At 41.5% G+C, this 24,762-nt stretch overlaps 2 protein-coding genes across 4 annotated transcripts; both read left to right on the forward strand.

Moving 5' to 3' along the window:
• Positions 1–1,030: 1,030 nt before the first annotated feature.
• On the forward strand, positions 1,031–4,851 carry erh (ERH mRNA splicing and mitosis factor). The gene is made up of 5 exons (XM_084082466.1): positions 1,031–1,171; positions 1,998–2,085; positions 2,343–2,463; positions 2,989–3,100; positions 4,468–4,851. Exons 1-4 carry the CDS (start codon positions 1,169–1,171, stop codon positions 3,089–3,091), a joined length of 315 nt encoding a protein of 104 aa, XP_083938592.1. The 5' UTR covers positions 1,031–1,168; the 3' UTR covers positions 3,092–3,100; positions 4,468–4,851.
• A 520-nt stretch (positions 4,852–5,371) lies between these two features.
• smek1 (SMEK homolog 1, suppressor of mek1 (Dictyostelium)) lies at positions 5,372–22,336 on the forward strand. 3 transcript variants are annotated; one of them, XM_084083496.1, is made up of 16 exons: positions 5,372–5,634; positions 6,110–6,466; positions 7,151–7,206; positions 7,296–7,394; positions 7,506–8,123; positions 9,534–9,611; positions 10,132–10,248; positions 11,155–11,271; positions 11,576–11,707; positions 12,177–12,279; positions 12,866–13,024; positions 13,894–14,063; positions 14,267–14,409; positions 16,257–16,447; positions 19,940–20,160; positions 20,560–22,336. In XM_084083496.1, the coding sequence occupies exons 2-16, from the start codon at positions 6,325–6,327 to the stop codon at positions 20,683–20,685; spliced, it is 2,472 nt and encodes an 823-aa protein (XP_083939622.1). In that variant the 5' UTR covers positions 5,372–5,634; positions 6,110–6,324; the 3' UTR covers positions 20,686–22,336. The 3 variants fall into 3 exon arrangements, with proteins under 3 accessions (XP_083939622.1, XP_083939624.1, XP_083939623.1); XM_084083497.1 differs by having other exon boundaries at positions 5,383–5,403; XM_084083498.1 differs by having other exon boundaries at positions 5,372–6,466; positions 14,270–14,409.
• Positions 22,337–24,762: the final 2,426 nt, after the last annotated feature.

Below are 24,762 nucleotides of genomic sequence, written 5' to 3' on the forward strand. Positions count from 1 at the left end.
GTACGTTAGCACCTCAAAGGCATTAAAACCAAAACTGCAGACCTCTCAAAACAAACTGGTCAGGTTACTACTACGCCTTACACCAGAACTCACCTAACCCCTCCCCTGCTCATTATGCTAGGGAGGGTGGGATGGCTCACAGTAGAGGACAGAGTAAAGCAACTTGCAATGGGCCTGGTCTTCAAGATACGCAAGAAAACAGGGATACGATACCCATGCACCTGTCAGACTACTTCAATAGCGTAAAAGACACTCACACAGGCACACCAGAAGGACCCCACTGATCTCACTGAACCCAGTTTCGGCACAAAAATGGGGTCAAATTCGTTCTACTGCTATGCCGCCAGAATGTGGAATGCTACCAACAGTCATAAAAAAAGTGTGACTCCTTACCCTCCTTCAAAACCGCTCTAAAAGAGCACCTACATGCAGGTATTATACTGTACTTTCTGTCTTATTACTACTCATGTATATGATGTTTTTGGATAATATTTTATATTATTGTTTGTCTTTAAATGTCACGATGAATTGAATACACAGGACAGGACCTTAATGGAAACAAGCCCTGAGGGCTTATCTGGGTTATCCTTTTAGCATTCTTTTGTATAAGTCTGTGCCACCGTGCCTTTTTTTTTCAAACTGTTAATAAAGTATTCAATCAATCTCTCAATCAATCAATCAATCAATCAATCAATCAATCGATCAAAAGCTGGGTTGCCCCCTGAGAACCACAGGGCTAACACCAACGCAAACATGTCTTTTTAAACTAAACAAAAATACAAATAATCGTTTATAATTTGTAAATTGTATGTGTTATTATTATTATTATTATTGTTATTATTATTATTATTATTATTATTATTATTATTATTATAAAGGGGGGCATATAGTAGTTTTGGTTGTTATTATCTATTAAGTACGTACTTTTTTTTTTACCAAACGACCTTTATTTTGGAAAATAGTATAGCAGCTTCCAACCGCTTCCAGCCGGAACACCGTAGAAGAAGAAGCTTCAAAGCCTCCAACCGGAAGAATATTGAATATCATTTCCGTTGAATCTTCACTGCTAGAAACTGCTGCTGCGTCGCTAAGGATTTACGATATTTACAAATTATACTCGGTTTAACACCCAAAAGACGAAAGTTCCAAGTCTGCGGTCAGCACAAACATGGTGAGTGTGGTTGGTTTACATTTCAGGAATTTGCAATCTCCGTTATCCAGGTATTGTTTGTTGCTACTAAGCTAACGCAGCTAAGCTAACTACGAGGCTCTCGTTTACTGTGCCAAGCCGATGTGTTTGACCCATTTATCTTTCTGTCCTCACCTGACGCATCTGACTCCCCAAATTAAACCTTTTATTTCGACGTATTTGATCCAAACTATGGATTGGGATAATTGACCTATCATTTTCGACACGTTCTCCCTCAAACGACGTTTAATTTGGTACCGTACAGTGTCGCCATATTTTGTGAGAGAAATAAACAACCCGGTCTAGGAAAACAAGCCCAAAATAAGCAAATCTAGGCCACACGAGCACTTAAAACATATTATGCATCGGCTATTTCCGATCTACAAGCTCACAACGCGTCGCATCGAGCTTGTAGATCTGTCATTTTCAAAACACTCAAGCAATAAAATGTGGAATATTTGAAACATTCTAACAAATGCTCCCTGGCACAAAACATTTTCATGACAACAATTGACAACCACTAGTTTAAATAATAATTAGAAAATGTGGAAGCAAGCCTAAATCGCTTATAATAAGCAGACATGGCAACACTGGTACCAAATCATACTGTTTCGGTGTCATTGTCCTCCAATTACCTATAATCATTTTGAGCCAGATTATCTTGGTTAATGTTAAGTGAACGTATCATTCGAAGAATACTGCTATATTGACACGGGGAAGTGTTCAGACTATATATCTGGTCTGAGATTTAAACAAAGTACAATCTATGATATACGAACATGTATATTAATTGTTGCTGTCCTTACAGTCTCACACAATCCTGCTTGTCCAGCCAACAAAGAGACCAGAGGGCCGCACATATGCTGATTATGAGTCGGTGAATGAATGCATGGAAGGTGAGTTTGAGTCATTTAAGCTGGATTCCCCTGTTTTAATATCATATGTAACCTATTTTGACAAACTATGGCATATCCCGTCCTCTAGTATCATAACCTACATAAAGAGGTCCTCCTTTCATGGATGGTGTTTGCTCGTTATATTTGGTCATTGTGGCCTTTGGCATAGTTCGATTTAGAAAAGATTGAGTCATTGTCTGTCTGTGGCCATTGATTGCTGAGGTATTCATTGAATCATGCCCTGCATTTGCATACAGGTGTTTGCAAGATGTATGAGGAGCATCTGAAGAGGATGAATCCCAACAGTCCCTCGATCACCTATGACATCAGCCAGTTATTTGACTTCATTGACGACCTGGCAGACCTCAGCTGCCTTGTGTAAGTATGATTTCTTCTTATAAAGTCCTAATTCAATGCCAGATTGTTGGGAAATGATTACCCGCAACTAACTCCATTGACAGCCCATTCATGAAATGGAACAGTCCTATCAGATTGTATCAAACGGCGATAAACTCAACAATATTGCACCTCTATGGACCGCTTGGGGTTTCCTCTTTCTCTCTCTCAAGACTTTGTTTCCAAAAAATCCACTGTCATGTTATGAGCAACTTTCTACCATTAAACTCAGTGCAGTTATGATTTCTCTATGCGGTAGAGTTTGGAAGCGCTTGTTGTAAATCACACAAAAGGATAGCCCCAAGCTTTCCATACAGCTACATTATTGGTGAGTTTATTGTCGTTTAATACAATCAGATAGGACTTCATGAATGGGATGTCAATGAAGCTTGTTGCAATTTGTATGCAGATAGCATCTAAGTTGCTTGCGGCTAGGAAATGATCATGACATGTACTGGGGACTAATATGACCTATGTAAGTAATTATGCCTTTTTATTTACATCCAGATACAGGGCTGACACTCAAACATACCAGCCATACAACAAAGACTGGATCAAGGAGAAAATCTACGTGCTGTTGCGGCGTCAGGCCCAGCAGGCGGGGAAGTAAAGACGAGAGGTACAGGTTGTCTATTTTACACAGACCTGGGCTCGGTATACCATATTACAAATTTAACAACTTGATGGTGAAATTTCCCAAACTGATTTTTAGATCTGTCTGTATAGGGATAACGTCAGATTGATATGGGGTGGGTTTTCAAATAATAGAGGGAATGGGGTGGGTATAATAAACTGGTTCAAGTGAGAAAATGGCCTTTCTTTCTTAAAGCTCTTTTCCACTGCTTGGTACCGGCTCGACTTGACTCACTTTTGGTACCATGTACTTCATTTTCCACTGCAGATAGTACCCCATAAATTATGTCATATATGTTTCCAACACTGCATAGTAGAGAGGCTCAAGAACAATGGCAACTTATCTTACAATGGAAACTACCTCTATGCACCTATACTGTTTCTGATAACGGCTAGTTTTAAAGTTTAATCACCAAACCCTATATAGTTGGTTGACCAGGGCCCCCCAGGGGTCTGTACTTTGCACCTTCCTTTTCCCCCTCTACACCACTTCTCTCAACATTGGGTCCGGGGACCCCCAGCGGTCCAAAAATGTACCCTTACAGGTTTGTAACTGAGTGTACACACTGGGTTATTCCGGGACATGGTAAAATCTAGTGTTAAAGGACTAGTCCCCCAAATAATTACTTATTTTCTATCAATTACACACCTAATGAAGGCTTGAATTCATGGAGATTTTTTTTTTTTTTTGTCGCATTACTAAGCCAATAATTTGATGACCGGGTCATCGTTCAGTAGGAGACTATGTGAGTCTCTTTCCACCGGTCATCAAATTATTGGCAGAGGAATGCGACAGAAACAAAAAAATCTCCATGAATTTAAAGCTTTGTGGGATGTGTAAGAACATTTTTGGGTGAACTACTCCTTTTTAATTTAACTCCAAGTGTACAAATGGACCAGTGAGGGACCATTTGGTGTCATTTGTACGCTCCGTGTTACAGACCCGTAACTGTCCATTCAGACCCCTGGTGGTCCCCGGCCTGATGTTTAGAAAAAGTGCTCTACACCAAATGTCTTCACTGAAAATAGCCAGTCTACAAGCTCACAACATATCGCAATGCTCGCCTATTATGACAGGCCCAGAAAAGGATTGCTAGGGTTCATGTCATTTCCCTTTGACCAACCAGTTGTCTGCAGTGTTTTCACGTCACATTTTGATATCGTCTCAGCTGGCTTGGAACCTCAACAGAGGTGATTTTAAAAAAAAGTACTAGGTACGAATTTTGTCCAATGGAAAACTCAAAAGGTGAGTAGAGTCGAGTTGCACTGGTACCATGCAGTTGAAAATTGTAATGTGGCTGAAATTGTGCTTGGCATTGGTCAGCCTGTAATTTGGTGCTGTGTTGATCCTAGGGATGTTTGCTGCAAGGACTCCATTGGAAGAAATGCGCCATGGGATAGATGGGACAGGCCAATTTTTTTTTTAACCAATCTTGATTTCTTTCACTTATTTTGACTTTGTTAAAACAGTTATGTGACATTGTTTTGTACTGGAAAGTTGGATTTGAACCCACTGTCGATGGATGAGGGTGATTTATTTCTTTTTTATTCAACAAGGTGAATAGTTGTGTGATCCCAGCAGTTTATTTCCATATTTCATGTTAATACCAACATTGGACATGTGAAAGGCAATTTTTCATACATGTTTTCAAATGGTTATTTTTTTCCTGACAGCTATGTTATTATGTTTGTGTTTTTGTTGATTTAAAGTGAAGTGAATAAACTATTGTTTTCAAACTGGTTTCTGTGTTCCATCTTTGTACACAGTTGTTAAAAATTGTGATAAACTTTGTAATGAGGCCAGAGGATTGTTAATATTTGTTTGTTAATGTTAATAGGAGAATTTCCAAAGCCTAACTCCAGTGCCAATGCTCCAAACATACACTACAAGTTCGATGGGGTATTGTTAATTGCGTGAAAACAAATTGAACCATGTTAGAATCAATGTAACACTGTAAAAGAGAGCTGTTGAAATAATATTCCAAAAGGATGGATGGCCTCTTGAAGTTACATTGTATGAGATGAATGTGACTTCATTAAATATAAAGTTAATGCACCAAAAAATGAAGTTCAGAAGCTTAAATAAACGAATGCAACACAATTGTTTATTTCTGCATATACTAATTATTAAATTGTATACTTTTATTGTACTATTTGTCTCTTGCTCGCTGTTGAGTTTAGCCTGTAGTACTGCGTCTTTAAATGTGGCGGATTGCCCTGTTGTTGCTGTGCTGGAAACCCCGTACACACTCTGAAGGGACCCAAGATGGCTGAAAACTCACAGGGGGGGTCAGTTAGCAATTATCGAAGCAAGACCTCGGCAATGAATGGCAAATAGCACTATAATGTAAAGCGTAACCGCAAGGGAATTACATGACTTCAGCGTGTTGATCCGCGTGGTTTTTTTGTGTGTGGAATGCAGGGATACCAGTAAAAGGAGAGACGGGTCTCTCTCCGCGGCCCCGAGCCAGAACATGGCGGAACACTTGGGCAAGAAATAGCAAGCTAACGTTAGCCAAGGTAGTGCATTATTGACATACGTTGATCCCCAAAAAACACGTCCGTCTTTATCTTAAAACAAACGAGTTGCGGGTCCGCAAACGCGGAATGACGTTATCGGCGCGCGGTCAGCGTCTCTTTGAGTGAATGTGTTGTTTAAGCGTTGAACATGTTGAGCGTAGGCAGCTAGCGGACTAGCTAGGTGTGCTAACTATAACGTTACGTGCTAACATTGTCGGCCAGCGTACAGACTGTACCTCGAGTCAGTGAACACAAGCAGATGCTCTTATTCTGAATGTCGCCCTGTCACAAGTGTGTCTGTCAAGAAGATTGGATCATGTTTATAGACCCTCTACATTTTTGATGAATAACAATCTACCTGACGTGTTGTTTATATAGTTTGAGCCGCAAGAAGAATGTTCTATAATAAGCTGAAGACTGGCGTGAGGATAGTGTTGGCAGAATAATAATCAGATTGTATTCCCTTTAACCACAGATTACATCTAGGTTCTAGTTTTGACCTGCCTCAAAACAAAACGGTTGTTGGCACCCGCTGACTGTTGAGTTACATCAGCTGCACTGCAATTACTGGACACAAGCGTAACAAGTGGATCTGAGAGTTGATTCTACGTGAGGTAACCAGTTAACAAACACCTAGACTGAGGTCTAGGGGGAGGAGGAGGGCGGAGGAGGTCACGACCACCTGCAAGGATGACGGACACCCGTCGTCGAGTTAAAGTTTATACCCTCAATGAGGACAGGCAGTGGGACGACCGTGGGACCGGACACGTCTCGTCTGGTTATGTGGAGAGGTTGAAAGGAACGTCTCTGCTGGTGCGAGCAGAGAGTGATGGTAGGTGGAAGGGAATGGCACGTTTTCAGTACTTGATTGATTGAATACTTTATTAACAGTTTGCCGTACAGTTTCATACAAAAGGGTGCTAAAAGGAGAAACCTAAGAAAGCACTATGGCTTGTTTCCATTGGGGTCAGATGTGATGTGTCGGGTTAATTATTTTTTTTGAACAGTGCTGTCAGAAAAATTGGGAAGTGTGTGTCAGATTATGTCTTAAGACGTCCCACAGCTCAATTGATAATTAAAATAATGGAAGGGTAAAATTGCATTAAAGCACAGCTTGCTTTTGGAATGAGCCTAGCCTTGGATCAAGACTATCATAGATTTTATCGATTTGCTGATGTATAGGTATACATAAGCAACTTTCAGACGTGATAAAATGCATCTATTGCCAGCCTCTAGTTAATTGTCTATGGAACAGTATGAAGTATACTTTAATTCATTAATTATGTGGTTTCTAGATTTCTAGACACACAGGCCATAACCTGCAGCAAACTGAAGATGCTAGCTTGTTTGAATTTCGGTCCCAGTATCCTCAGTCTGATCTGTCATAACCTCCACCACACAATTCATGGCTCACAAAGGCACACTTATTATATTTTATCTGTAATTAGTATTGTGGGGGTATTTATGCACACCCTGTACCAGCTATGATTGAATATGCATAATCTTCTCTCTGCAGGGTCGCTACTGCTTGAGTCCAAAATCAACCCCAACACAGCCTACCAGAAGCAACAGGTCAGTCCATACAATGCATCCACACAGTAGTAATGCCTTGTTTTTTGTGACTTGACTGTTGATAGTAAATGTGTTCATTTTGTGTGCAGGACACGCTGATAGTATGGTCAGAGGCTGAGAACTATGATCTGGCTCTCAGCTTCCAAGAGAAAGCTGGTTGTGATGAGATCTGGGAGAAAATCTGCCAGGTAACTCATTTTTGTGTTTGACTGTCTGCATTTGACCACCACTGGACCTCTGTGACCACTCCTTAGCTCAATCACTGATGTTAGTCCGGCTGTTGTGTGACTTCTCTTCAGGTCCAGGGGAAGGACCCGTCGGTGGACATCACCCAGGACGTGGTGGACGAGTCGGAGGAGGAGCGCTTCGACGACATGTCATCACCGGGCCTGGAGCTGCCACCGTGCGAGCTGAACCGGCTGGAGGACCTGGCTGAGCTGGTGGCCTCCTCGCTGCCCTCACCGCTGCGCAGAGAGAAGCTGGCTCTGGCTGTAGAGAACGAGGGCTACATCCGCAAGCTCTTGGAACTGTTCCGCGTGTGCGAGGACCTGGAGAACCGCGAGGGGCTGCACCACCTCTACGAGATCATCAAGGGCATCTTCCTGCTGAACCGCACCGCCCTGTTTGAGGTCATGTTCTCTGAGGAGTGCATCATGGACGTCATCGGCTGCCTGGAGTTCGATCCAGCACTGCCGCAGCCACGATGCCACCGGGAGTTCCTCACCAAGACGGCTCGCTTCAAGGAGGTGATCCCAATCTCGGACCCAGAGCTGCGGCAGAAGATCCATCAGACGTACCGCGTGCAGTACATCCAGGACATGGTGCTGCCCACACCCTCGGTGTTCGAGGAAAACATGCTGTCTACCCTGCACTCCTTCATCTTCTTCAACAAGGTGGAGATTGTCGGCATGCTTCAGGTGAGACGGGCTGATCTGTACAATGTCTGAAGAATTGTACAAGACGTGCATGCAGAGATGCTTGAATTTCGAAGCATTTGTCTTTTTTTCCCCACATGAGACTTACCCTGTTATTAACTAGGGATGGAGATTGAAACACGGTTCTGTCACAGACCTGTTTACGAATACAAAGGTATTGAGACCCAAAAATCAATAAGGTTTGGGCTTATCGAGACTCTTTAGGTACAGATGCGATGTGTCTTGCAATGTCATGTCTTTAGTTTACGTTGACTTAGTATTGAAATGCATTAGTCATAACATCGCCTGGGTGGATGCACCTTTAACCACTCTGTGAATATAAATGCATTTTGTATGAAGCAGAGCAGCACATAGAGTCATTATAGGATCGTATGAAGTTGTTTCATGGCTCATTGTGCTTTACGCAGTCTTTTGGCTTCACTGCTAGTGTTTTATAGTCACGTGACCTTTGTTTTTCTACTGTGTCAACTCAGCAGTGTTTATGTATGGCTGTCTCCATAGAGACGGAGGAGTGTTGTGTAAATCAGTTACGCTGCGCAAGAGGAAAACTACAACTGGCGTGTGGTGTTTACTCTGATGATTCTGTTAGGCCTGTCAAACATTTTCCAAAAATAGTGGAAACCGTGCATCTACAAGCTCACAACGCTTGGCGATGCGACGCGTTGTGAGCTTGTAGATCGGCTATTTCTGATAAAATTATTAAATGTCAGTCATTTCTTTATATATTTAAATGATCTGCCTTGTGCAATGTTTGTTTACAAAGCCTAAAAGGAAAACGGAAATATAATTTTATCATATGTTCCAATGTTCAATGACAAAAACACAATTATTTGCATAACAATTAATCGTCAAGAAAAAGCCCTAGATACTGTGTTATATGAAGTTCTACAGTCAAACACCACTGATTGGTCTCTTACATGCTTCCCTTCTGGTCATGAGCACGAGTCTTCTTGGCAACCTGTGATTTGAAGACCAAAAAGTAACGTGTCCCGGTGATTTGAACCAGGGCCTGGTATATTGCAGCACATATTTTATTGGCTGATATTGGCAAATATTCCCACCTATAATGCATGAAAATCAATAACTATAACAGGTTTGTGTATAGTGACTTAGTTGGTTTGAAAGGTTTTCACTTAATGTTCACTAGACTGTAAACCTGTGATGTGACAATAAACCTGATTCTGATTCTGACTTCTGAGAGGGAAAACACATTCTGTTTGTTTATAATAATTCTATTCTAGACAAAAAAAAGGTAATTCTTTGCAGGTTTAAATCAGCTACCACACGATTTGTGGAGCACACCTCTTGAGCTCTGACCTGGACTAATATGAGTGTCAAAGGTCGAGTTCCTTATCCTTGTTTCCCCCTTTGTGTCCACCTATTTGGCCGTAGGATGACGAGAAGTTTCTGACGGACCTCTTTGCACAGCTCACGGATGAGGCCACAGACGATGACAAAAGACATGAACTGGTAGGCCAAAGCAAGATTTACACTTATCCCCAAGGGACCCTACTAGGGCTGCGTCAAGTAACGATTATTGTCATAACTGATTAAAATGTACCATTGTTTTTTTGATTACTCTGGTAAACAATTTGATTTATAGAAAATTATATTAGCTTAATATGTTTACCCGGCAGTTAAAAACATAACATTTTGTAATATACAACAAACTATCACATTTACATAACTAAACCAATTAATCTATTAATCCAGCGGTTCTCAAACTTTGTAATTTCAAGGACCCCATAACTCTGACAGTGTACAAATGTACACTGTCAGAACTGTACACTGTCAGAGTTGCAGACCTGCAAGGGTCCATTTGGAACCCTCTCAAGGAACCATGAGGTTCCCTTGACCCCACTTTGAGAACCACTGTATTCATCTATTATTAATTTACTGTATTTCAACCCTAGTTCAAACAGTACCACCGCCATTTAAACCTTGTGTCCACTCTTACACAGCTGTCTCTGTCCCACTCCCTCTTCTCTAGGTAAACTTTCTAAAGGAATTTTGTGCATTCTCACAAACGTTACAACCTCAAAACAGAGACGCCTTTTTCAAGACATTGTCAAACATGGGCATTCTACCAGCACTAGAGGTGATACTGGTGAGTGTGCCACAGTAGTGATGTTCAGGGAATAGAATGTCTTCCAATACTACATGATAGTGGCGATATATGGGGCAGTTTTTATTTCTACATCACTATTTGTATTAATGTTTAAATGTGTGTTTGAGGTTAATGCTTAGAACGATCTCCGCTTATTGTGAAACAGTATTATTGAATGTGGCTATTGATTTGTTGAACATGCAGAATGCCATTTTTGATTTAGACGTTTTATTTGTTTGGTTGATTGGGAAACCTGAAATTTGAAACAATATCAACCTCTATCGTAAATTATAAATCATAATCATACTAATAATGATCAGCAATAATTCACAGCTGTTTCCAGGCATTGTTTGAAAATCGTGTAACAATTGATTTGTTCCATTATATTTCAGGTGAACATTCATTTGTTTTCATTAACCGTTCAACATTTTGTCAGTGCAAGGCGACAAAACAAACCTGACAGAATGCTTGTGGCCTTGAAATTTAAAAATTTTCAAACTGATATAATCAAGTCAAAATAATCAAACTGATTAACACATCCTGTCACAGCTTGTCCCGTGAACAATGAACATTTAATCAAACCCATCCATATTTGATAACCCATATAATTATACTTTATTCTACAATTTGTTCATTTCTTGCACGTGATGAAAGTCAAAAACAATGAACATGGACAATAAAACATAACAAGCACTATAGCCACCTACACAATTATATATACTGTACGTATGTTCACGGTTAAGTTATGTAACTACATAAACTCTTCCACTCCACAACATACCCATAAAAGTACACTGAGAGAAGAGAAAAATGATTTAAGTAAAAAGTATTCCCCACTGTAACTTTTTCATGTGAATTCATTGAGTTTGGTCTCAGAAATGAATCCAGTGTGTCTCTGTGAACCAGGGGATGGATGATGTGCAAGTGCGCGGGGCGGCCACAGATATCTTCTCTTATCTGGTGGAGTACAACCCTTCCATGGTACGAGAGTTTGTCATGCAGGAGTCTCAGCAGAATGATGACGTGAGTACAGCCAATGAAAGCAGCCGGCTAACCCTTGTTGTAATATTGTAAAACAACCAACGTCTAGGATTAGCCTCATCCAGGAGTCAGCGTTTTAGTACCAGAATATGTTCAGTGTTGTGTATTGTGCAGCGATGATTGGTTTGTTACTGATAATGCTGTGTGTTGTGCAACAACTGATGGGATTAGTTATGTGTTGTGTATTATGCAACAACTGAAGTTTGTTGTTACTGAAGTGTTGTTGTGTATTGTGCAACAACTGATGGGTTTGTTGTTGTTGTGTGACTGTTGTTGGTCACCCCAGGACATCCTGCTGATCAACCTGATCATAGAACATATGATTTGTGACACTGACCCAGAGCTGGGCGGAGCTGTGCAACTTATGGGTCTGCTGCGGACTCTGGTGGACCCGGAGAACATGCTGGCTACAGCTAATGTGAGTTGACCGGCTGGCGCTGCACACACCGTGTCTTACCGATAACGAGTGACCTAGCCTCATGTCTTAAGGCCACTTAATTAATCACAAAATGCTTTAGAATAATATTGAATTGCAATATTGGCGACTGCATTATCACAACCACATTTCCCCAAAACAATGTTTTAGGAATGTGTTTTATTTAATGTTTTTAATTTTTTTCTTTAAGAATTATATGGGTTGTACCAACACATATAAAAGGACAATAATAATTGAATTAGTCGGATACTTGCGTAAAAATAAATAAATATCAATTTCTTGCTGCATGCACACAAAAAATTCAATACAATGTCTAGTTCCATTTGTTGTATGACTCAGCAAAACATCCACTCTGATCCCTCTGCTACATCATACTGTCAGTAGTGCAAAGCTTCATAATTCCTTGGTCATTCTTGGCCCGCTGATGGTGTGGCTGTCTTCCTCTTTGCAGAAGACGGAGAAGACAGAGTTCCTGAGCTTTTTCTACAAGCACTGCATGCACGTCCTTTCGGCCCCACTATTGGCCAACACCACAGAAGAAAAGCCCAGTAAAGGTGAGTGATACCTGGGAATGCCTGGGAATGATGTGCATGCATTCCTTAGTCTGTGGGTGTTATAGAACTAACTTGGACCAGCTGTAGGCCTGTCACAATTATTACATTAATCGCATAGTCACAATGATTTGAGATATGCACTATTATTTTGCATAATCGTTTCCATGTTGAAAAATGTTCATATATTTAAAAAAATAGTGGAAATAGCATTGTGACGCGTTGTGAACTTGTAGATAGTCTATTTCCACTATTAATGATTTTTATAAAGTATAGTTATTAAATATGTCAGTCATTTCTTTGTATATTTAGGTTATTTGTCATATCTGCCCTGCTGTGCAACTTCAAAGCCTAAAAGGATAAACCGAAATGTTATTTTTATTCATATGTGTCAACGGCAAAAACGTAATTAAATCGTTAATCGCAATTATTTGTGTGATAATTAATCGTCATGTAAAATGTCATAATCATGACAGCCCTAACCAGCTGATGCACAAATACTTAATGTTCACATGCTGATGTTTACGCCATTCTTCGTTCGTTTGTTCCTTCCTTCCTTCCTCCCATCCTTCCTCCCTTCCTCCCCAAGATGACTTCCAGACGTCCCAGTTGCTGGCGTTGATCTTGGAGCTGCTGACGTTCTGCGTGGAGCACCACACCTACCACATCAAGAACTATATCATCAACAAGGACATTCTCAGGAGGGTGCTGGTGCTCACCGCCTCTCAGCACGCCTTCCTAGCACTATGTGAGTCACAAAAAGACACCTCAAAACGCCTTATGTCTCTGTCTTATTGAATGTGTTTCTGCTGACAGAACAGCGGAGATACACAGGAAAGAGTGGGTATACGGGGCGGGCTGGGGGTAAATGTGTTCGCCAGATTCAAACCCAGGATGTCACAATTATGTGGTCAGCATGTTAACTGGCTAACCTATAAACGCGAGTGCTGTATCAAAAATATATCGGGGTGCACGGCATAAATAGCCATAGAAATTGATTGAATTGTCCCCAGTGTTTTCTACTGAGTTTATTTAACATTTATTAATTCAGGTTAATTCTTGTAATTTGAGGGTTAACTCGTTAATTAAACTACACTTCGAGGGCTAAGTTGTGGTTAAGAAATGACATTCAGGACTTGAAATTGTGACTGTTCTTGGTTGCATATGCTTCCGAAATGTAATCTGTGCAACCCGAAAATATAATTGGAAGCATTTGTGCGTGAGTGCCAATTATTCCTCTGGTGTGACCAAACAGGGCGTAGAGTGAACCAAAACCAAATGGGCTTTCAAAGTGAATAAATAAACACAGATGAAGATGTTATTGAAATCATTGGTCCTAACCCTCAGTGGTGGCCCGTTCAGTTACTGTACTTGTAAACCGTACTGTTATTGTTGTTTATCATCAAATATAAAACAAAACGTAAAACACATACATATACTGTAAGTAAGTAAGTAGGTCGGAGAGGCTTATTGTCAGTATCAGCCAGAATGAGCCCTTTCAAGCCCTGAAATTGACATTTTGTTGGAAAGTACTGGTGGTACATTACTGTTTTGTGTGGCACTTGAAAGCCTCCTTGTTTTGTGCCGGCACAAGTTGACTATGACTTCACTTGACAGGTGCCCTGCGCTTCATGCGGAGGATCATTGGCCTGAAGGACGAGTTCTACAACCGCTACATCATGAGGAACTTCCTGTTTGAGCCAGTAGTCAAGGCCTTCCTCAACAACGGCTCGCGCTACAACCTCATGAACTCGGCCATCATTGAGATGTTCGAATATGTCCGTGTGGTGAGTGTTGCCTGTGCTTGCTTGTCAACGCAGACAATGCACTCACCCCCTTTTGTTCTTTCCCTCTTGGGTATAACGCACAGTGCCCGATGAATTAAACACATTTTAACTTCGTTGTCGCTGAACTGGTCTCCCCTTTCTCCCTCTGTATCAACCCCTTGCATCACTGTCCCCCGTCCCCTCTCTCCTCCCATTGCTCCCAGGAGGATGTGAAGTCACTGACGGCTCATATAGTAGAGAACTACTGGAAGGCTCTGGAGGATGTGGACTATGTCCAGACCTTCAAAGGCCTGAAGCTGCGCTACGAACAGCAGAGGGAGCGGCAGGACAACCCCAAACTGGATAGGTGAGAAAGTAACTTGTTACACCATCACCATGGGTGACTGAGCAAGGTGTGTGTGAGAAAAGATGGCTTCTTGATGGCTGCATTAGGTAGCATCTGTTTGAGAATTAAATTAAAGGCCCAAAGAAATTCTTTGTGTTTGTCAACTTGTCAGAATGCCCTTGGGTTGTTTAATTAACTTCTGTGTTTGACACTGCCAAATTATTACATGTGTTTGGTGGTCTTGTGGGATATTTTGGGCTGTTATGTCAAATTAGCAGTGCATATCAATGCGTATTAATGATGAACTTTTTGTTTTTTTATTTGATCTTTGGTCATTAAGAGGTTGTTAAAGTGCTCAAAGTAGCATAACTCCCCTCTTGTAGCTCTGCATTATGCTACTATAACTTTTCTGCCATCAAGAGCTTTTGATTGAAAAGTCTTCTAATGCCTTGCTGGCCAGAATAATGTCTGCTACCATGGGAACACCGTAAACAGAGCTGGTTTGTTTATGGGATATGCAAACCTTGAGACCAACAAAGAATTGTTATGGTGGAAAGTTCTGTACTCAAAAGTTTGGTGTTCTGAAAGTCAGTCTGAATGTTGGCTATATCGTCTGCCTTTTATTTCTGCGTACCTCTCTTTTCATGTGCTGTGCTGAGAACATGATTGAGGGTCTAAAATATATTTAAACTGCTGGAATTATATAATAAATTAATAAAAAAGTAAGTGTTGGCAAGGTTTGTAGCAAGCCACATCTACTGGAAAATGCTCTTATTTTGAATCAATAGGACTCATGCCATGTCTGCTGGACCAAGTGAAGCGCTCCGGCATATGTTTCTCGGCTTCACAATGACTGTTATGACCAATCATTGGTGGCAGTTAAGTACTTGTGGAGCTTGTTTGTCAGTACTATCACCATTTGTTGAAAGTGAAACTAAGCTGAACAGACAACCTGCAAGTTGCATGGTGCTACAACGTCAGATCAGCATATCGGACAATAATGTTATCTTACCCCTCTTTCATCTCACTCCCGTTCATTTCTACTTTATTTCACAATTCTCCTTCGTTTATACTGGCCAGCTATGCATTTCACGCTGTAGGCATCGGCTTCCCTGATTGGCCAACCCAACCCATTGGCTTCACGTATCGACCGAGCGTTGGTGCCTTTACACCAATATAAATGGTAGTAGCGTATACAATGGAACTCTGCGGGTCCTGTCTGTCTCCCACTTGTCCATGTATGTCATCAACACAATGACGTTCACGACTTCCGTGGTCCCTGAGATCGAAAAAGGTGTATTTTGAAATCATAAAATATCCAGAAGATATTTAGGTTTACAGTGGAAACTGTTTTCTTATACCATATATCACAAATGGAGGGGGAAAACTACACACAGAAATGGGAATTTCATTCATATTGACCATATCTCGTGGAGACCTTTTTTGAAGGGCTTTTTCAACCTCAACACCACTCACCATCATAGTTAATACTGGAGATTAAGGAATAATGCCTTAAACAGAATAACCAATATTGTGATCTAAATGAGTTGGTTGGCTATGACCTTTGTGTTACATAATAAGTTACCTATAACTAGGCTGAGAATACAAACGGTGTCTAAAAGACATTCAGCATGGAAAAATCCCCAAACTATTGTATCAGATTGTCATTTCAAATACACCAGGGCACATTCTAGTTTTAATACGTGTGACAAAACAAAACTAGATCAATTTATATTGTTTCCTTTTTATACTAAAGTTTGACTGCATGGACTGCTTCTATCTAAGGTTACCAGATAAACATTGTGAGTGTTCTCTTGTGGCCTGCAAATAGAACTATATCATTGACCTGTGTGCGCTCTTGTCCTCAGCATGCGGTCGATCCTGAGGAACCACCGCTTCCGGCGGGACGCACGGACGCTGGAGGATGAGGAGGAGATGTGGTTCAACACGGATGAGGACGACCTGGAGGACGGCGAGGCAGTGGTCCACCCCTCTGACAAGATGAAGAGCGAGGAAGACCTCATGGACCCCATCAGCAAATTCATGGAGAGAAAGAAATGTGAGTCTTTGTGAGAATACTGGTCGATTCCTACTCATAACTTTTGGGGAGTTGCAGTGACTGAGGGAACTAGATTAATTCTGTTCTCTTTGAATGAATAATCCCATTTTTAATGAGTTGTTTAAAAATACAAGCGAAGCAATCAATATTTCTTGATTGACGAGTCTTAAAGTATTCCATCACTTTTGCCTACATTAGGGATTTAGAATGTATGAGAAAGTCTGAGATGCACATTTTCATTTTTCGTCTCAAATTGTTTGCTTTTCAAAAAGAAAGTAAATGTTATAGACAGCTTAGACCGTTTTATTAGAAAATTCAGATTTCACCGCTTCCGTGTGATTTAGTTTGTGCATTTTTCCACAAGCAAGGGAATGTGAATGTTTTTTATGTTGAGTAAGGTCAATCTTACTGGAGGGGTCAGACCATTTCCAATGGATGGGGTGTTGACAGGGCCCGGCGATGGCTAAATGGGCAGGGTGTATTGGACAGGGTCCCCACGGTCATGAAATTCCTGGAAATATTTTGAAATTAAAAAAGAAATAATCCAGTACTGGAAAAGGTTTGGAATTGATCAAACTTCATCAAAGGTCCTGGAATTTATCAAGGGTCCTGGAAAAATATTTGGCTATGCATTGTTTTTGGCTATTGATTTTTTTTAATACAAAACCTTTTCATAAACATGTATAACATTACACGAAATATGTAACATAAGTCGTTTTTCGCCAAACAGGCTGTGTAACACCCCATCCGCACTGCCAGCGATGCGACGCGAGCGGGCGATGAAATCTCATTAAAATACATGTTTTTGAATGAGACCGTCCTGACCTACCGCAAGCGACAACGAACCGTGCAACGACGTCGTCCACCCCTCCTATTTTCGCTCGCAGGCTCTATTTGAGCGAGGTTTCGCGCCCCAAACACTTTTTATTGTTTTTAATTTATTTATTTTGCTACACTGCCTATCTTTGGGCATTGTACATAGGAGTAAGAGACACATTATTGCGCTGAATGATTGTTATATAGGCATGGAAATTGGGCTAAATATTCTGGAAAAGTTTTGGAAATTCATTGCTAAAAATGTGTGGGGACCCTGATTGGAGGGTAAGCATTGTTTACCCGCCTCGTAATTTGGTATTTAACATGCACCGCTGCTGGAGCGTTTACATGTGGTGTACAGTGGTTGGTACTCTAGTACAGCTGGGCAATATGGCAAAAATGTACATTTACTATACCTTTTTCCATATTGATCAATACCAATATTTATCACGCTATATAATTTGTCAATGCTGCCAGTTTGAACAGTATCCTAATAGGGTTCATTAGTTAAACTATAGAATGTGGTTTATTAACAAAATATACTAAATATTATATAATGTAAACATTTACATTTTTACAGGCAACTGGACAAAGACAAAGTGAATTTCCAGCAACTCTTTGTAAAGATAAGGCAGTAAAATAATAACTATAGTGAATCAAATTATAAATTAACTGTTTAACCGTTAGTATTAACAAGTTACAATTTCAGTTAACCATTAGCATCCCTAGTCCAGCACTTGAATCAATTCCAGCAATTTAATCAGTCCTTCTCCACTGGGCTCAGGGGCATCATGTCTTTTGCTATAAAGAAACTGCTTGTTATAGCCGTGCTCACTTTCCATATTGGGCAGTGGCTACAAAAGACATCTTGATTTTCATCCAGCCCCGCTGGTACACGTTGGACAAAACTTTCTGCCTTACTGTGCTGCGTCACTTTTGAGATATTTAAACCACTTCCAATATGATAGATGTCGTGTTAGCTTTTTTCTGTGGTCAAAGTCAAAGTCAAAGTCAAAAACTGCAGTCTTGACATGCTGTTGGTGATCTCCCAGCTCTATGCTAGCCTCATTTCAGCACACCTTTTGGAAACTTCGTTTTAGTCCTCTTGGCCAAATTGTGAATAGACAGATTGTGTATATGCACCCACCACCCACTTGTGATGGTTGGGGAGAAAAACAAGCACCAGTCCCTAATGTTTTTGCTGCCTTCACAAGCACTGACTGTGTCTAGCAGACAAGTGAGACAGATAGTTGAGAAACGATTGACAGTTAACAAAAAAGCGCCAAGTAAGTCGATATGAGCCTAAATGTGAAGCTAGAGTTGTTCGAGATCCAGTTTTACTAATTAATCAAGAACAGTTAACCAGCTTGTTGCAGTTTTAGCTTACTTTAATATACAATGGAAAACCAGATCATTCATCCTTGGACCATGATTGTCATAATGAATTGACTCTGGTGGCACAGTGGTATAGTCCCTGCCCACCACCACGGAGGTTGTGCGTTCGAATCCACTGTGGCGCATCCGGCTTTGTCGGGCGTCTATGCGAACACAATTGGCCCGTGTTCGGGGGTGGGAAGCCGGGCGCGGAGGGTGATACTGTCTATTGCACATACTCGTACGAGCTGGGGCGGCAAATGTGTGTGGGAAGGAATTAATTGGCATTAACGACTAAATTGGGTAGAAAAAGGGGCTAAAAAATAATTGGCTACTCTAAATTTAAAAATCACACCTGTGTGAAGGTAGCGGCGCCTTTGATATATTTTGTCATAGATATGTGTTTCAATATTAATATCTAATATATAATATCAATATTAGTTTATACCCCAGTTAATAAGAATACAGAGGACGAACATAAGGATGGACATACACCTGGACATAGACACGGACATACGTACACACAGAGAAATACTAGAGAAACAATATTAAATCTCTGTAAATTTATTTCAAGGCTTCCAGTGGCACTAAATAGAACCTTGACGGGCCTGACCAATCAGAACCTTGACGGGCCTGACCAATCAGAACCTTGACGGGCCTGACCAATCAGAACGTTGACGGACCTGACCAATCAGAACCTCGACGGGCCTGACCAATCAGAACGTTGACGCAAAAGCCAGGTATAGAGGGCTAATATCCTATACCTTTAGGTATAGAGCGGCTAGCGCCGCTAAAAATAAATAACTCAGCTTGTAACACTGTGGCTGATATTTCAGTCATAGACAGTGGAGGAAGAGATGAGGAGAGAGAGAAGGAAGGGAGGGAAAGACAGATGAAGGATCAGGTGGAGAGAAGGTGGAGGAGAAGGAAAACGCAGCTGATTCAAGATCTACAAAAGTCAGAGGGAAAGGATCAAATGGATTCAGAAGCAGAACAGGAGTGTCAAGTGATGGAGATGCAGATATTAATTCTGAGAAGGCGGCCAAGAAAAAGTAGTGAGAAAGGAGAGACAAGGAAAGAAGCAGGTAAATACCTCCCCTCCCTTTGGACAGCTCTGATATCGGGCACGGGGGGTGTCTCACAGTGGTGTTAAAAAGGTCTTAAGAAGTCTTACATTTAAAGTGCTGATAGCTGCAGATATCCTGTAGTTTGCTGAGATATCTGGGGAATTAAAGACAGTTGTATGTATGCACTTGGATGTGGAGAATCACATTTTCCTGTCCTCTTCCCTCCTCTCTCAAGTGAAAGACACAGACGACAAGGAGGTACTGGGCAAGTCGAGCCTGTCGGGTAGACAGAGCCCAAGCTTCAAGCTCTCCTTTTCCGGCTCCACCAAAACCAGCCTGTCTAGCCCTCCCTCCTCCGCCCCATTGAATCCCGGCTCTCCGGGATCACCGGGGTCCCCAGGGTCCCCGGTCTCTGGGGCACGGAGCTCGCCCCCCACTACGGCCATTACCACAAAGGTGGGTTTTTGTCTATCATGGGGGTAAGGAGAGGCAGGTCTTGTTTAATTGTGTGTGTAATTTATATTATACTTTGTAGTTATTAAAATGCAGTGTCTTCCTTCAAGTTCTTGCTGCTGTTCTAGACGGCCAGCACCTAGATGTGTGTTTCCACTTTTTCTCTAGGCAATTTTAGTCTTTGTACATCTGTTAGGTTGGGACTAGGAATGGATTTTACTCTATTCTGGCTGGGAGTGGACCATTTTGCAAGAAAATATTTAACAAATGTCAGGGGTGGAGTTTGTCTTTCCAGCATGTGGGTGCAAAATACTGAAATCATAGCAGATACAATGTCAATGGAAACTCAACTTATAACGAATCAGTTCAATGTAGATTCATGTCCTGTCTTGTCTGCTCCAGGGGGGTCTGGTGGGACTAGTGGACTACCCTGATGATGATGACGAGGAGGAAGAGGAGGAGGAAGATGACGGGGAGAGTAAAGAGGAACCCCTGCCTCCCTCGAAGAAGTCCAAGCTGAATTCCTAAAAAAAACAAAAAAAAACACTGGGTGTCTCAGCTCTCGCTCCGCTCGCCAGACTATATTTCAACCAAACACCATTGACTTCACGCAGGAATGATAAAACTTGTAAACAAAACGAATGAATGATCCCCTCTCACCGTTAGAGGGTGGGGATGGCCGAGGAGCGGACTGCGAACGGAATCGAAGCCTCCTCGTGCTATCCCAGTTCATACAAGTGCCAATCGGATGACGGAGCGAGAAACCGGCCATCAAGCAACGGGACAAGAGAGAAAGTGAGGGAGGGGGGCAAACAAACAAGACGATGGCAGTTATCGCAGTTAGACAACGGTAGACTCGAATGAAGAGTTATTCTGCAACTGGAGGAAAAGACCACGCTCACACACGAGTTAACGCAGACTGAAACCCAAAAGAGCTTGAGGGCTCGGACCATGACCCACTGCCCCCCGCCCCCCCAGCCCCACTCAGGGAAGGACATCACAGCGACCCAAGCAGGTCGGCCAATTCAGACCCAGAACACCACTCAACCCCTGCCTGCCCCCCCACCCTTCTCAAGAGTCCACCCTCTGTTTTGTTCTCCTTTCACCTCATTTTCGTCTCCGCTCTGTTCCCTGACTCCCCACCCCTTTTTTCTCAGTTTTTTGTTTCTCTCTTTATTTTTCAAGTTAATTCCTAGGACCAGACGGGAGACAGCATGGGGCAAACAGCTGTCGTCGTTGTCATTTTGAAGATGTCATCGGTCGGTGTCGTCGTCGTCGTTCAGCGGACGTTCATTCTCTAAAGAGAAAAAAAGCCAGCAGTTTCTTACCCCCCCTTGTTTTTTTTCTCCATTTAACTTTCTCTCGCTCTCTTCTGTTTTTGTAAACGACAACAAAAGAGACCTGCCTTTAAATGTTCAGGACGTTTTCAGTCGCACTTGAACAGGTTTTTAAAAGACCTCAGTAGGTGAGCTAGTTTTACCCTTTTTTGCCCTTTGAAACTGCAGATTTTTTGGAAAAATTTGTAATCCCGTCTTGATTAAAGATTGAGTGGAATTCTAGATGTGATCAATTTTGTCATATCTTCTATTTTTTTTTCTTTTACATGAGTGTACACTTAGTTGTTCAGAATATTTGGGACCATTAAAAATGATCTTTGCTGTAAGATGTCCTACCACCCTTTGTCCTGCTAACTGAAGTTTATCTTTTCTACACTACTGTTCTAGACCAGGGAAGTCTCTTAAGGTTTCTGTGGTGCCAGGGGAATGGTGACCATTTGAGGCTTTGAGTTAACCATAAACTGGGATCAGGAAAGAGGATGGTTCCATTCATTAGATCCCTTAACCAATTACAAAGTCACAAAATTAAAGTAAACTTGAGTACAGTCCCAGACATATGTCACAATGAAATATTTGTCAAAATTACCAGACTTATAATGCATTACCTGCCTTTGACCATTTCCCTGTTCTATGGTGAAACCATCTAAACCCCAGTCTATCGTAGGTGTGCAGGCTGCAAATGGTCAGAATTGTTTTGGCACCAGGACAATCGTATGTGTTCTACTCTTTTCTCTAGGTTGATTTTCCAAATGAGTGTCTAATAATTTGGAGTCTTTAAGACATCGATGCTGTTGAATTGTGAGTGGCAAATTTTATACTTGATAAACAATTTTTTAACTTGATTGGTGATAGATTTTATTGGTACTACTTCTGATCCACCAGATGGCACAATCGCTCTTCACATGAATGTCAAAATTGCCTTTGCTTCAGTATGAGCAATTTTGCTTGGGATGCATGACTGCATAATTTTCTATTATTACGGTATCACTAAAGTTCAACTGTTGTATATTTGCCAATATGTTTAATTTCATTGCCCACCGTCTTTAGGTCGGTGGGCAAAGGGAGAAAATCACTCATTCTAGTAGTAATCATTGGAGTCATTTATGAACCATACTGTATTTGCTACCTGATACTTAGAAAAAAATTGTCATTGGATAATGTTTGGAATTTAATGTATAAGAATGAAATTATTACTATAACTGTTAGACATTCTGCACCACATGAACTCTATCGCCCCTTCTGGGCATGTCATAATAGGTGAAAATTTGACGAAAATAGCAGATCTACATGGTCACAACACGATGCGTTTGTAGAGGGGAAAAAGGGGGACAAATACAGACCCCTGTGGTACTCTGGTCAACAAAGTATACTATACAGGGTTTAAGTGGTTATGAATGAACCAACATCCAGGTCAATTTCAAAGTTAAATTCAGAAAAACATTTTGTCTGAGGAATGCTGCTTCCTGGGGGCAAAGTCAAGAACTCTTTAAATGGACTGGCTTTTATTGATTTACTATACAGTTTGTTTATAGGTATTTAACACTACTTGTCTCATAGTAGCTTCTGGCATTGAAATGGTTTTGGTGTATATCTAATAGTTAATTTTATTCAGTTTCTCTATGGGTAGCCTAATGACAAACTTGTGCCTATGTCAAAGGATAACTGCTGCAGGTCCATATAATCTGTCCTCACTAGACAGCCCTCTGGTAGGCCAAAGTGCTAATGACTGAAAATAGTTTATGAAAAATGTCAGCACCTCCCAGCTTATGTGGTCATCTCAGTGGGCGTTTGGGTCTGTTTCAAGAAAACAAACGGCACCGAGGGCCACCAAGGAGCCAGTGTGTTGTCCGGTTGAAAACGTTGCGGCCATCAAACGTTGCTTATTAATTAAAACCCTGACAGAAGCAGATCACTCAGTGCTCAGCATGTTCCGAGAGCCGTCGCACAACGCCTATTAAGGCTCCCATTCACATGAAAGCCATCTCCAGACAACAGCGGCTTTTCAAGAGGCGGCCCTCCCTGCCAGCCTCCGTTTGCTCCTCAGCAGGAGTGTGGCAGTGTGTGATCTCCCTCTCCTTGCCTCTGGAGAGGCCAGCATACTCCTGGTGCCAGCCAACCCCTACTCCACCAGAATGCCGGTCCCAGTGTCTGCCAAGACGCTCGCCCCTGCTTAACTCGGCCCGCCAGAGAGTCTGCCAGCCTAAAGAATCCCCATCAGGGGCATGGCCATCCAGCTTCCTGCTGGGCCAATGAAAAGCCTCTTTGACAGCTCTCTTGATTGGCACAGCTCCCTGAGCAAGCCTCCCTCTTTCACAGAGGGTACCAACTCTTTCTGGATGGACCAAGTTCATGTATCTAGGCAAATACATGTCCTCAACAGTTCAAAGCATAGTCAAGGATAAGGTACTGGAGAATATACTTTGAAATGTTAGAACTCAACTTGTTAATGTTTTTTTTTTTTTTTTTTAACCATTTGTTACCTACAGGTACATGCACACTGGAAGTATGTTCGTTGCCTGAATGGTGGTATAGCTAATATTTCCAATAATAAGGCCTAATTGGCTTCTGGCCATCAAACCAACACTTAAACAAAAGGTGAATTTCCTATGCCCTGTGGAGATTGAGCTGGACTAATAAGATAGATGGATAGTTTTACAGTTACCATGGTGCAAATGTCATATTTCCTTATTGGGGAAACAACTACCTAACCATTTATTAGGGAAACATATTTTACCCTGAAGGCCCAGTCAGGACACACTGACATAAAATAAACACTGAATTGGCGAGAACAGTCAACTGTTACTTGTAGAGATGTAATGAACCTCTTCTGGCAGACACTAGGGCAAGGAACTCTGTAGGGGGCGATATTGTCCACTTGTTGGGAAGTGAGTGAGTAGCATAGATCTAAGTAAACAGTACATTCGATGATCTTGTTTTGTCACCAATTGTTGGCCTTTCAAGGGGAACTTCGGAAGGCACATCGAAAGCCCAGGCCACTAAACGGTTATGTGAGTGTAATGATTATAAAATGTAGGCTAATCTGTACAGATTAGTGACTGTCTGATTGAAATTTAAATCAATAATGTCACCTCGAAATCAATATAATTCGGATTAGGCTGCTTACGTTTGATTTTTATTTAGCATCCCCATACAGCGGTTGCCCATTCTTCCTGGAGTCCACAGGAAGAACAATAGTAGCCTATATCATTTATAAACGTTAGTTTTGGATTTAGTTCATGCCACGGCTTGGCACTCCCTCTCCCCCCGA

The sequence above is a fragment of the Gymnoscopelus microlampas genome, assembly GCF_963454915.1.
Source record: "Gymnoscopelus microlampas genome assembly, chromosome: 16".
Lineage (NCBI taxonomy): Eukaryota > Metazoa > Chordata > Actinopteri > Myctophiformes > Myctophidae > Gymnoscopelus > Gymnoscopelus microlampas.